The sequence below is a fragment of the Podarcis melisellensis genome, assembly GCF_964234715.1.
Source record: "Podarcis melisellensis genome assembly, chromosome: 5".
Classification (NCBI taxonomy): domain Eukaryota; kingdom Metazoa; phylum Chordata; class Lepidosauria; order Squamata; family Lacertidae; genus Podarcis; species Podarcis melisellensis.
Genome location: NC_138537.1, coordinates 36,885,685 through 36,898,131, shown reverse-complemented (window position 1 = coordinate 36,898,131; position 12,447 = coordinate 36,885,685). Strand labels below are relative to the sequence as shown.

The following is a 12,447-nucleotide window of genomic DNA, read 5'->3' as shown; positions in this document are numbered from 1 at the left end:
GGCCTTTTGTCCCTTCCACAGTATTTCTACCAAATTATAGCACTCAGCTGTCCTGCTCTGTAAAAGGAATCTTACATGTGGCTCTATTTTTAAAGCTGTCACACTTTCCCTCCTTAGTATTATGAGTCCCACCAGTTCACTAAAGGTTTATGGGCTGTTGGACTTGGCCATAGTTGCCAGAGGCTATCAAGTCACACAGCACAGTCCTCTCAGCTCTATGAGGTCCTTGATTTGTTTTAATGGTCCATCTGACAACCAGCTTCCAGCTCAGATCTCTTGAGTCCCCAAATATTGCTGACTTCACCCATATAAATCCTGCTTTATATATACACACAGGACTGGCCAGGATGAGGCTCATGAGCCACATAAGTTATTCTGGCAGCAAATATTCAAGAAACTGGATAGAAAATAGTCACAATACCCTTTCTAAAGAGAGAAAGGAGAGTGTGTACTTAGAGTTCAAGAGTTTTCTCCTTCCCCAACTCTGCTCCCAGTCACATACTGGAGCTGAGGCTATACCAAAAGACCAACAGTGGCATGCTCCAAAATGTGAGAAGGCTAACAGCAGCAAGATCTGTCACTGGATCAGTTGGTAAGAACAAAAGGATAAAGAAAATGGAGCTGTGGAATGGCTGTTGGTCGGTGAGTGGGTGAAACCCACGTCTCCTTCTATAGTCTTTATAAATGCCTAGTGCTCCACTCAGACAACACAAACCAGAAACACATATTGTATCCCTGCAAATAAGGTGTCTCTGGTTGTTTGTTCCTTATTTGCCATGCACTGTTCCTCATTTCAATGTGGGAGAAGCTGCTATAAGACTATGAGGAGCAAATCAGTGACAGGTATTGAAAGATTTGGTGCAGGCAATTCACAACGGGGCCTCGGCTGGTATAATGTCCACTCTTTGCCCACGCCAACCATCTAGCAGAGTAATACAAGGCAGCCTTTATTTTCTGACATTTCCAAGCACTGCTTCCCTCCACCCCCATTTCCAAATCTTGGTCCTGACATTTTGTGAACCGAAAAAATCTGGTCTACTTCCATTGCAACATCAACCCATCCTCATTGAAGCTGAGTTGATAGTACCACTAAGTTGCAATGAGAATTCAAGCTACAAGTTTATACATCTGGAAATCTACACACAACCACATGCTATTGAACACTCACATTTGGCGGGTGGGAGAACAGAGGTGACACAGTATTTTATTTTAAGAATTCCTTGAAAGATATAGTTAGGGCTCAGAAAAGCACACATGATATAAAAACAGACAGACTAGCAGAAAATGTCAGAAGCAAAGAGCAGTTATTAATGGTTCAATATGTCAGGCTGAAAGGATGGGTATTTAGTGGGGTCCTACAAGGGTCTCCTTCTGTGTCTGCTCTTTATGCAGTTATTATTTATTAGCAACTTGGACGCCACAGTTCAGAGTACGTATATCAAAACTGCAGGCAGCACCATTCTGAGAAGGAGAATGGTGGCTTTGCAGGGGCGGGGGAATTAAGTGCAACTCTGTTTTTATACGCTGAGGAAATGGGGTTGGAATCAATTAATGGAGATTCAATAAGAACAAATACAGTGTGGAAAGAGTAATCAAAGACACACATATATAACAGGGGAATGCTGATCAGGCAGTTGTGCCACAGAGAAAACTCTATGGGCTGTAAGGAATGACAAATAAAATGAGTCAACACTGTGGCCATGCTGCAGGCAAAGCAAACAGCATAATGGGCCAAGCTCTATTAAACAAACACTGTAATTATTCAGTCTGATCAGTGCTACTATTTTCTAAACCAGAGAACTGAATTCAGACTTGGGCAGACTTGCCACAAAAATTCTCATAACAAAAACTGGAACTTAATGTTGGAGTTCTAACAATTCATGCTTTGGGCAAGCCCTGGACAAGGAAATTTCATGGTTGTCATGATTACATCTATGAGCGTTACACATTATTGCAACATCCATATTTATTTTCAAACTCAAAGCTCAACACCACCAATATTCCTATAATATTTTAATTCACTTGGGCCAAATCATCTCCCAGAAATTGCACAAAATCCTGTGATAGCACTTTTTCCTGCCAATGTGGCATTTGCTTCTGTGCGAATGCTTTTGATCCATCCACTCATGCAGTTGGACTTCACCTTCTCCTCTATTTGTGTGCCCCAAAAATATGTTCTGGAGGATCCCCTACTCTCTGTAGCAGTTTGGGAGGGTTCATGGGTAGCTGCAGAGGAGAGGAGTGGAGAAGGAAAGCTGTTGTGTGAGTGGAAGTTTGTGGTGTGAGGAGAATGGTAGCTTTGGCTATATCCTTCTCCGTTCACTTGTGCAGTATATTAAGACTCTGAGTGAAAAGACGTTCACGACTTGTTTGCACAAATGAGAAACTGCAGACCTCACGATTCACTGCACAACAAGTGCAATGCATGCACAAAATAAAAATGGGGCTTTGCATTAATCTGTGCAATCAAAAACTAATTTATGGAATAGTAGTGGCTGAAAGATTTCTAAAGAAATCACTTTGGCGGGGTGGAAATGGTTAGGGAGGATGGAGCTGATAATAAAAATTATCCTGTAAGATTGACACAGTAGGATTGAGGCCCTACTTAACAATAACAAAAGGGGAGGGGACTTCAGAGATGCATAGAAAACAATTTATTGTCCAATGCATTTTGAGTGTTGCACTTTTCCTCAAGAGCAAATCTGATTCAGTTTTTTCTGAAAGCAATCAAGATCTTCTTCTATACGTTTTTGAAGACTCTTTCTGTTCTGCTCCTGCATCTGGTGTCCTTCCATGCCTGTGTAATTGCAGACACTGTGAGAGATGTGTAAGCAGGTAATGCAGCAGCAGAAGTGGAAACTGGGATTGCAACTTAAAAGAGCCACACTTAGTGAAAATGAAGTTGACCCACTATCAGGAGAGAAAAATATTTTTTGTAGGAGGTTATGAGAAAGACACACCTGTATTGAAATGGCAAGTGCAAACTCACAGAGTCCAAGCTAATCAGAATATGATACATCTGCACACATCTTTTACCCTTCTTAGTCAACACTCCAAGGGCTGCCCACATCCATCACTGTACCCAAACAATGCTTGAGGATCTCTATAGCCTCCTTAGCATCAGTTGAAAAAGAAAGATAAGAGCTGGATGTCATCAACATATTGATCACAGCTGAATACAAAATCCCAGGTGACCTCTCCAATGAATGTTTTGTAGTTATTAAATTAACACGGGGGTCAAGACTGACCACCTTCTTGGAAAGTCCAACTATACAGAGCCACTGCAACATGTCTCCCAAACCCATACCAGCCAGATGTCCTCAAAAGACACTACAGTCAATCGTACTGAGGGCTGCCAACAGGTGCAAAAGAACTAATATGGATATAGTTAGAAAGTAGTTAGCTTCAACCCTCTAAGCATCTTTTGCTAATCCTCAGGTTGGACGAGCTGAAATTTATCTATCCAAATAGTCCAAATAGATGTCTCAGCCACAGCCATAGATCCTGCAAGGGACTTTACTAGCAAAGTGGTTTGCAAACTGGCCCCAGCCATCTACCAAGCGTTCCTCTACATTACTTTTGGGACTAGCACTTGGAAGTGCTTGGAACTGCTGTGCTGTGCTGACAGGATGGTGGTGGAGAAGTACACTGATCAGGGGTTACCATTAAGAGGCTGGCATTTCAGCACCTCACTTAGTAGGAAATGAATCCAGGGAAGTTCTGCTGAATCTGTCACAACCTACCTCTGCTCAAGCCCTTGAGGAGTTTTCAGCTGCTGTCCCCATTCCAAACTACCAGCTTCCCTTCTCTCTCTCTCTTTCTCTCTCCCTCCTTTTCTTCATAATTACATTCAGAGAGGCACTTTGAGAGAGAGCTTCTCTGATCTGTTACTATGGTTACTGCAGATGAAAGCATTTTGTTAAAATTGCTAGAAAAATGCTATCCTTTAACGAAAATTCCATTTCATTTAATTTTTTCCCGTCAGCACAGTTAAAGTATTTGTCATGAGCCATCTAGCAGCAAAGACTTTGCTGTGTACACAGTGGAAATGTGATGTGCTGAATGTGATGTACTGAAGTGATGCTGCACTTCAAAGTGTTCCCTTGTGTGGGTCATCAATATATAGGGATACACACAAAATGCAAGGCCATTCCAGTTGCATTCTAATTGTTTTACCCTAGGTCAATGAGTTCACATTTCATCAATACATAAACAAACATGAAGGCTCTGTCAAAATATAGCCAAGCTCTCTATTTCTTCCATCATTTTTCTTTCCATCTCCAATTCTTCCCTCTCAACCTTAATGCGATTCTACTGCTGCTTTCCTAAAATTGCTGCTTCAGTAAGCCACACTTTGTAGCAACGTCTATTATCCGTGATAGAATAGGGTGCCACAATTCTCACTGGCACATCTTGTCTTGTCACTTCTAAAAGACCTACACTGGCTAGCTGTCCAGTTCTGAGTCCAATTCAAGGTGCTGCTAAAACCTTTAACAGCTTGGAACCCAAGTAACTGAAGATGCACACCTTATCCGTTATTTGAGATCACCTGCCAAAGCACTCCTCTATACGCCACCTTGTCCATCTGAGGTGAGAGTGACATCAATGATGATGATGAAGGCTGACTAGGATGAAGGCCCAGGGAAGTGTTAAGCCAGTCCCATCTCCCAGTGGCCCAAAATCTGTCAGGCTCCCTTTGCCCCACAAACTTGCCCTGATTCTGTAGGCAATGGATTGAAAGCAACTTGAAACCCTCTGCCACCTCCTCTCAAAATTGAGCTCCCCACCCAATATATATATGTGTAGAATTTGCCTTCCCACAGATTAATAATGACTTGCTCTTAAGCCCCTTTTGCCCCAACCACCCAACTCATCAAAACATTGTACTAGGGTGCATACATTGGCCTTGTACTAATAAATATTGTAAGTAAATAAAATTATATTCTGCCTCAACTGCTTTTAATCTCCCCCACCCCCAATATCCACTTTCCTTGTCTCCAGGATTCTGTGACATCATAGCCAGGTTAGTTAATGGCTGGGGGTGGGAATCTGGCTGGGCCATATCACTTTCTGCTGCAACATTACAGGTTGCATCTTGAAAGCTTGATGGTACATAACACTCGCCTCTGTTGCCTGGTTTCAGAGATTCGATCTGAGACAGAGTTATTAAAAGTGATGCCATCAATCACAGAGCAGAACCTTTTATCAGCTTGTTTGAGGGGTTAGTGGCAGACGTTTTGAGCAATAGACGTTATAGCTCCATTGCCTTCCTTAACTTAACCTGGGGTATAAAACCCGAGGGTAGATATATTGTACCTCTGATAATGGTCAGTAAGCTGAGATTTCCCACCTAATAAAAAGCAGTCAAACCATGTATCTTTCACAGGGAATCTGCTCATGCTGTTGTAAGGTACAGCCAGGCTCCAACTGGGAACCTTGTGGAGCTGGAACTGGCCGCCTGCATTCTGTACCAATGAGACTGCTGGTGAAAAGAGGGTCTCATAAGGGACTGAACTTGTGGGTCAGACAAACCTGGGTAAAAAGATATGTCTATACCAGAGATAGAGAACCTTTTGGCACACCACTCTATGGGTCAACTTTGACAAGGGGTGGGGCAACCCACTTGTCAATCACATGACATCATTATCACATGACACAATGGACAGGTAGGTTTTCCCAGACAACTGTCAAAACCCCAACATGGGATGTGGAATGGGGAGGTGTGGGAAAGGAGCAGGAAAGGAGCTCTGTGGGACAGTTCCAAAGATCAGCACCTTCCTTGAGCAAGGGCTGTTCCCACCTCCTGCCAGCTGATTGGAGGTTTGGGTCGTGCCTTGCTCCAGGAAAGGAAGAATCAGGAGCCCAGCTTTAGTTGTGTGTGTGTGTGTTTTGTTTGTTTGTTTTTGCAGCTTCGCTCTTACTGGCTGTACACAGTTGACATCATATATGACATCGGGTGCAGGGTGGGTGAACATGGCACCCCCTGGTGACCTCAGTGGGGTGGCCTGGCAAGCTAAGTTTCACCTTCAGGTCAGAGGTTTTCCATCCTGAGCTATAAAATATGCATGAAGTAACTGGTGGTTGCTGTTTCACATATGACAAAGGGAACGGCATTACATAGAAAAGAGCAACAGCAGACAATGCCTGTTTGGGGGTCATCACCCTAAGATGAGGTGAGGTACCATGAATAGAATTTTCCCAGAGGTTCTAAGTATAGATAATTTGGTAAAAATCATGCCCCTCTTTACATTGAGATGTATTGTACATCTATTTAAATTAAAGCCATTGGTTGTTGTTTTAAAAAATTGCACCTATACATATAAATAAACAGATGCAAAAGTAATGCAGATCTGTGTCTCCTTTCGCTCTCTTTTTGGGAATGCATTTCCCCTTTTTCATTTCTCTGTAAATGGCCGCACGAGCCTCACATAAAAGTCTTCCCCATCATCTGTTTGTGAATCACTTTACTTGCCTTCAGCCTTCACTTTGGCCTTAAGTCATCAGTTTGTAAGTTTGTCTCTCCCACCCCCACCCCCCACCCCGCCTGAGGCATTTGCCCATCCCTTGGGGCTGGCAGTTAAAAATGAGACAGATGGGGAAATGTCCACAGGATTGGACTCATGCCTGGTAAATGGAGGAAAGGAAGAGGGGGCTTAATCACTATGCTTTCTAAATCCATCTCCCTTAAACCCTTTAAACTATCTACCAAAAAGGAACAACTACATATCAATACAACCCAAAGCAAATTTCACTACTGGAATTATAAAGCCCTGGGCGGGGAAGGTGATTTATAGTGGAGTTCTTGACACTATCTATCTTGTCTGCAGCACTCATGCCTGGAACCACAGAAAAAGTAACAAATACATCTGATTTTACCAGAGGGATCTTGCAGCAGACTGTCATCATCCCCACCCCCCAATCTCCTGTTCTTTGTCAACTCTTGATTTACTGGTGGAATGCTGTCCAGCATATGTCAGCACTACAGTTAAAGCACAGCCAGGGAGGAAGAGGGCAGCCATCTCACAGAACTGCTGGAACCCTTTGGAGAAGCTTTTTACCATATTTAACCCAGGTGGAATCATGTCCTTGAAGCATGTTAAGACTCAGCCCCAGGATCTGTTTTCAATCCCATGTCTCAGCTCTGAAACATTTGAAGTTACATTTAAAATGCATCAGAGCACAGGCATAAAGCATTACTCAGTAAGCAAAGCCTACTCCAAACACTCACCCCTCCCCACCTCTAACACTCTCTCTCTCTCTCTCTCTCTCTCTCTCTCTCTCTCTCACACACACACACACACACACACACACACACACACACACTTGAGATAAGCAAAATTGGTTCCCAGATCAGAAACTGAAGCTTTCAGGCACATTTTAACCCTGCAACTTTTAAGATATCAATGCATCACTTGCATTACTCTGATGGATCAAATGGATGAGACCACAAGTGGGTCCATGAGTCAAGAAGGCGGTTTCTGCGTGTGCTGTAGAGGGAAATAAGGGGCAGGTGGGGCTCATTAACCTAGGAGAAGGAAAACTGATCTTAAACCTCCGCTGCTTTGTGGCTATACTCATTGGTGAGAAAGGCTTCAGGAGTAAACGCTGAGGAATAATCTCTATCCACTGCCTTGCAGGACATCTTTGGGAGAGGCCAAGGAGTAAACCCGACACAAATCTGGAGCGGAGTCCCTAAGACTGTTGGTTGGAGCCTTGCATGACTCCTTCCAACTACTCCTTCAGCCAAGTTGGTACCAAATGTACTGTTTTGCTTTCCTTTGGGGGGGGTCTTGTCATCTGGGCAGCCCAGGATTCTCCAAGCTTGCACCCTGAAGAGGTCACTTTGGTGCTGCCAGTACAGCAAAAACAACACAGGAGGCAGCACTTACAAGTTATAAGCTCAACCTGACTAGTGTAAGATACAAACGCTACAGGTTGCCTTCTTTAGTGGGAGAGATTGATGTTTCTCACTGGTCGGCTACTATCCCGTGTCAAGAAAATGCTGTCCACCAGCTTCAATGGGTGCTTGGAGCTCAGAGTATCACTCAATAAGCATACTGAACCACTGTTCCAGGCAACAAAGAAAATAAACAAACCCTATTGTGCCTAGCAAGCTGGAATGTCAGGACCATGTGTCCTGGCTTGTCCACTGGCCTGTTTCAGGTCAATAACTCATGGAAGACAGTTATCATTGACCATGAGCTGAAAACGCTCAACACTGACATTGCCACTTACAGGAGGGCACACTCAGTTTGAATGAAGCCTCTGAGAGAAGAATTACACCATTGATTGGCAAGGAGGGCACCCAGAAGAACCACATATTCATGGCATAGGTTTCACAGTGAGGCACTCCTGTTTGCAACAGAACTGCCAACCAAGGGCTCAGAATGCTTATTTCTCTCTGTCTCTCAACCACCTTCGGTCAGGTTAGCATCTTGAGCGCTTACGCTCCCTCTATGTGCTTGAATATATAGATCAAGCACCGGTTCTATGAAGAACTAGACCAGATTGTCAGGAGGGTCCCAGCCCCTGAACACCTATTCCTGCTGGGAGATTTCAGAGCCAGTGTTGGGGGTGATCATCACACATAAGACAACTGCATAGGTCATTTTGGTATTGGCAGCATGAACAAAGGCGGATAAAGGCTGCTTGAGCTATGTTCAGACCATAGCCCGAACATGTTCTTGAACATGTTCTTCTCTGCCAAGGTAAAATGGTAAGTGTCCTGGAGACATCAAAGGCCATTGGCAGCAGAGGGACTTGTTTGTCACCAGGTGATTGGCACTCAACTGTCTTTGTTGCACAGGGAGCAACTACAGTGCCAACTATGGTATGGACTCCTTCTCCAGCCAAAGAGGACCTATAGCAAAAAGGAGAAAGTGTGGCCTTGAATCAACTCTGCCAGATCAGTCTTACTTGAACTTTGTGAATGCTTCTCTGATTCTGTCAAAGAAGCAAAACTGAACTGCTCTATAGACAGCATCAAAGTAAGGTGGAACCACATCGAAGAGGCAACCTACAATAAAGCTTTGTCCTCTTTTGGCAAGAGAGCAGCAGATCCCTGGCTGGTTTGAGGTCAGCATTAACACAGTGTGTAAAATAGCTTCTACTGAAATACTGCTTCTTAGTAACTGTCTTGTGAAATGTGCAACAGTTAAAATGGCAATTGTTCACATTGTGGCACCAATCATAAATATGCATTAAGCTCAACTTAGCAGGAAATGTGCAGGAAAGGCAGAGGCATGTTTCTGTTACACCAGGGAACAGCAGCACCCACAGATATACAATACGAAATTTATTTACTCCTATGACATGTAACAACTTGGAAATAGAACAGCTGGCACCTCAAATTAGAACATTTTAAAATTAAGTCTTAACGAGTAGAAATAAAAATCAACAAATTGACTTTTTTATACAGTACTCCTCTGGTGAGACATACTGTAAATCAGCTATATAACAAGAGGCAATAAAAACAGATTTATTTACTACTACACTCGCTGCTACCAGAAATCAGGCACAATATGAAAATTAATCTCTTATTCCAGACACACATTAGACATCTCACAAGCACGCATGCATAGTTAGCTACAGAAGAATAACTGCAGAAAGCAGTATGCTAACACAGGTCTCCTATATAGGCAAGTTGCACTGGAAATTAGAAGGATAAAAGCCAACTTCATTTCTTGGAGCCACACAGGGTAGCCCTATTTCTCTCAAACCAATTGTTTTTTTTCCCACAAAAACCACAAATTACTTATTTACCTTCACTTCACCCCACAGAATTATACAGCTGAAAGAGGCGGAAGATCACAGAGTCCAACCTTTCTCCCAATGCAGGATCTTCCACGGATCAGCTCCTTCCCCCACAGTGAACCCACATAATCCAACACAGAATAATGCATTTCCTGTATCCTATTACTTCACCCCATATTTCTGGCAAGGATCCTGGCATGTGAATACTGAAGGTATACTCTCACGACCTCATTCTTCTTAACTTGGAATTCAAGCAGAGCTGGGTTTTGTACTATTGTAGCTACTATATTGTATCCATATCCCAGCTGCTGATGCATTCATGTGAAAATGCAACCACATATGGAAATAAATCTGTCCTGGGATCCGTTTTGTGTCACACATTAGTGGTGGTCAGACAGAGGACTCGAAGTCTCCAACTCCTCCTCTGTCATACAAATGTATCTCTGGCTGTCAACAGCATTAAGAGTTAATGTCTTCCATCTGTGCCCTAAATTATGAGTAGGATAATTTGTCTTAAGGGTTGTGTTCTCACATCCTTTCCTTTGGGTTAATGATACTTACAGTAAATGGCTTAGCTGGTGGGGTTTTGTTTCATTTTTTGTTCTGTTTTGCCTCAGTACGTTCACTTTGCTGATTTTTTTTCTTTTTTCTTTCTGAAGTATGTTGAAAAATGATTATTCTGAATGAGGCCTGCCTTTGTATGTGCTATAAAGAGTACCTAGCTCATGTGCTGATCTGAAGACTGAGGATTAACAGTGCTGAGACATTTCCATGCCAACATAAAGGGATACTGCCATAAAGGGATAGTGTCGTATCATTTCAAGACAATTCCAGAACATTGTCCACCAGGCCCACAGAGCATGAGAGGCAATGGATCCACTGAGGTATCATGACACACCGATGCAACTCTGAATACTCACTCTAAATCGTTATCAGCTACCTTCATAGAACACATTATCCATGTGAGTTTTGAGGCCTATGCGTTTTCAGTAGAAAATGTTGTTACTTACTGGTACAAGGAACCTCTGATGGGTCAAAGTCAGCACGGTAGTAACCATTGCGACATGTGCAGATGTGGGCAGCCTCTGACGTGGAGCGGCTGTTGGAGGGGCACTGTGTGCAGGTCCCAGCACCCTGGTTTGCTTTGAACATCCCTGCTGTGCAAGCTGGAAGAAACAAGGGCAGAGAAAGAAACAAGAAGGTGTCAAATTCTCATCAAAATGCATGTATCAGACAGGAACTGAATTAATCTAATTTTGTTGCAGTTCCCAAGACAGTTTCCAAAATATGACATGAACATCATCAATAGAAACAAAGAATTTAACATCCTTGTACAGAAGGGTCCTGGTTTGACTGACAAATGTCCTGAGAACTTTTGCTATTGGGTGGGGTGTAAATATATATCTATTAAACAAAAGCCAAGGTCTAGAAAGCCAGAGAACATCTAAGGATGAATGATTATTTTTTGCAGAGTTTGTGGCAATGTAAGATGGCTGTGCAAGTGAGTACAGTGGTACCTCAGGTTACATACGCTTCAGGTTACAGACTTGGCTACCCCAGGAACAGTGCTTCAGGTTAAGAACTTTGCTTCAGGATGAGAACAGAAATCGGGCTCCGGTGGCGTGGCAGCAGCAAGAGGCCCCATTAGCTAAAGTGGTACCTCAGGTTAAGAACAGTTTCAAGTTAAATACGGAGCTCCGGAATGAATTAAGTACTTAACCTGAGGTACCACTGTACAGCCCTGTTGCAATTCACCAGTGGTCTGAATTGGCTCATGGCAGAACAAGATGGCAAACTACTCCTGCCTGCTCGGGATTTAGGGCGCTGCAGGCAGCTCCCCCACACAGAAGAGAGATGGCTAAAAAGCCACATATAAATCTGCTGTCTACTGTGGAGTGACTCTGATTCTCTTTAATGTTAAAGGGCCTCTTTCTGTAATACAGTGGTACCATGGCTCAAACTTAACCGATTCCGGGAGTCCGTTCGACTGCTGAAACCATTCAGAAACCAAGGTGCTGCTTCCAATTGGCTGCAGGAAGTTCCTGCACTCAAGTGGAAGCCACAGAAGCCGCATTGGACATTTAGCTTCCAAAAAAGGTTCGCAAACTGGAACACTCACTTCTGGGTTTGCAGTGTTCGGGAGCTGATTTGTTCAGGAGCCAAACTGTTCAACTACCTAAGTACTACTGTGATGTGCCATTGAAAATAATTTGGGCAGGGATGGCCTTCTTAGTACTCTTCCAAACTTATAATATTGAAACGAGTTATCTGATCAGCTTATTGGTACAAAGTGTAATTCTTTAAGTATTGCTCCAACACAACTCCCATTTATTTTTATTACTGAATTATTCTGCAAACTACATACCTTGTTTTAAAAGAGACCCAATTAATAAGGGTTTGCAGAATTGTTCTTCAAGGGAAAAAAAATCTAAATATGATTCATTATTCCTGTTCTGATATCTTACATGAGCCATCATTCACGATGCCCTCCGACAAATCGGGGCACGGATACAAAAATGAAAAAATAAATAAAAGCAATCTATGTCTCTTTGTTACATCTTTCTTTAAATTTTAGGCTGCAAAACTATGCACATTTACCTGGGAATAAGCCACAGGGAATAAGCTACAGGGCTTATTTCTGAGTAGACATGCATAGGATCACACTATTAAATGTATTGAATTCAGGCTGCCATA

The 12,447-nt window shown here is 43.0% G+C and overlaps 1 protein-coding gene and 1 long non-coding RNA gene across 14 annotated transcripts in view; both read right to left on the bottom strand.

The window, feature by feature from the left end:
• EPHB1 (EPH receptor B1) overlaps window positions 1-12,447 on the bottom strand; it is a 334,289-nt gene that overhangs the window by 76,816 nt on the left and 245,026 nt on the right. For all 13 annotated transcript variants that reach the window (XR_014168172.1, XR_014168173.1, XR_014168174.1 and 10 more), the window contains one exon: window positions 10,764-10,919. Coding sequence is in view for 6 of the 13 variants with exons in the window: in XM_081910347.1 (XP_081766473.1) it covers window positions 10,764-10,919 (156 nt within the window). In the remaining 7 variants the exon portion in view is untranslated. The remainder of the gene's footprint in view (window positions 1-10,763; window positions 10,920-12,447) is intronic.
• LOC309369651 lies at window positions 2,660-4,720 on the bottom strand. The gene is made up of 3 exons (XR_014168224.1): window positions 4,528-4,720; window positions 3,744-3,899; window positions 2,660-2,797 (listed from the first exon to the last, which is right to left on the bottom strand). It is a non-coding gene; the product is annotated as an uncharacterized lncRNA (long non-coding RNA).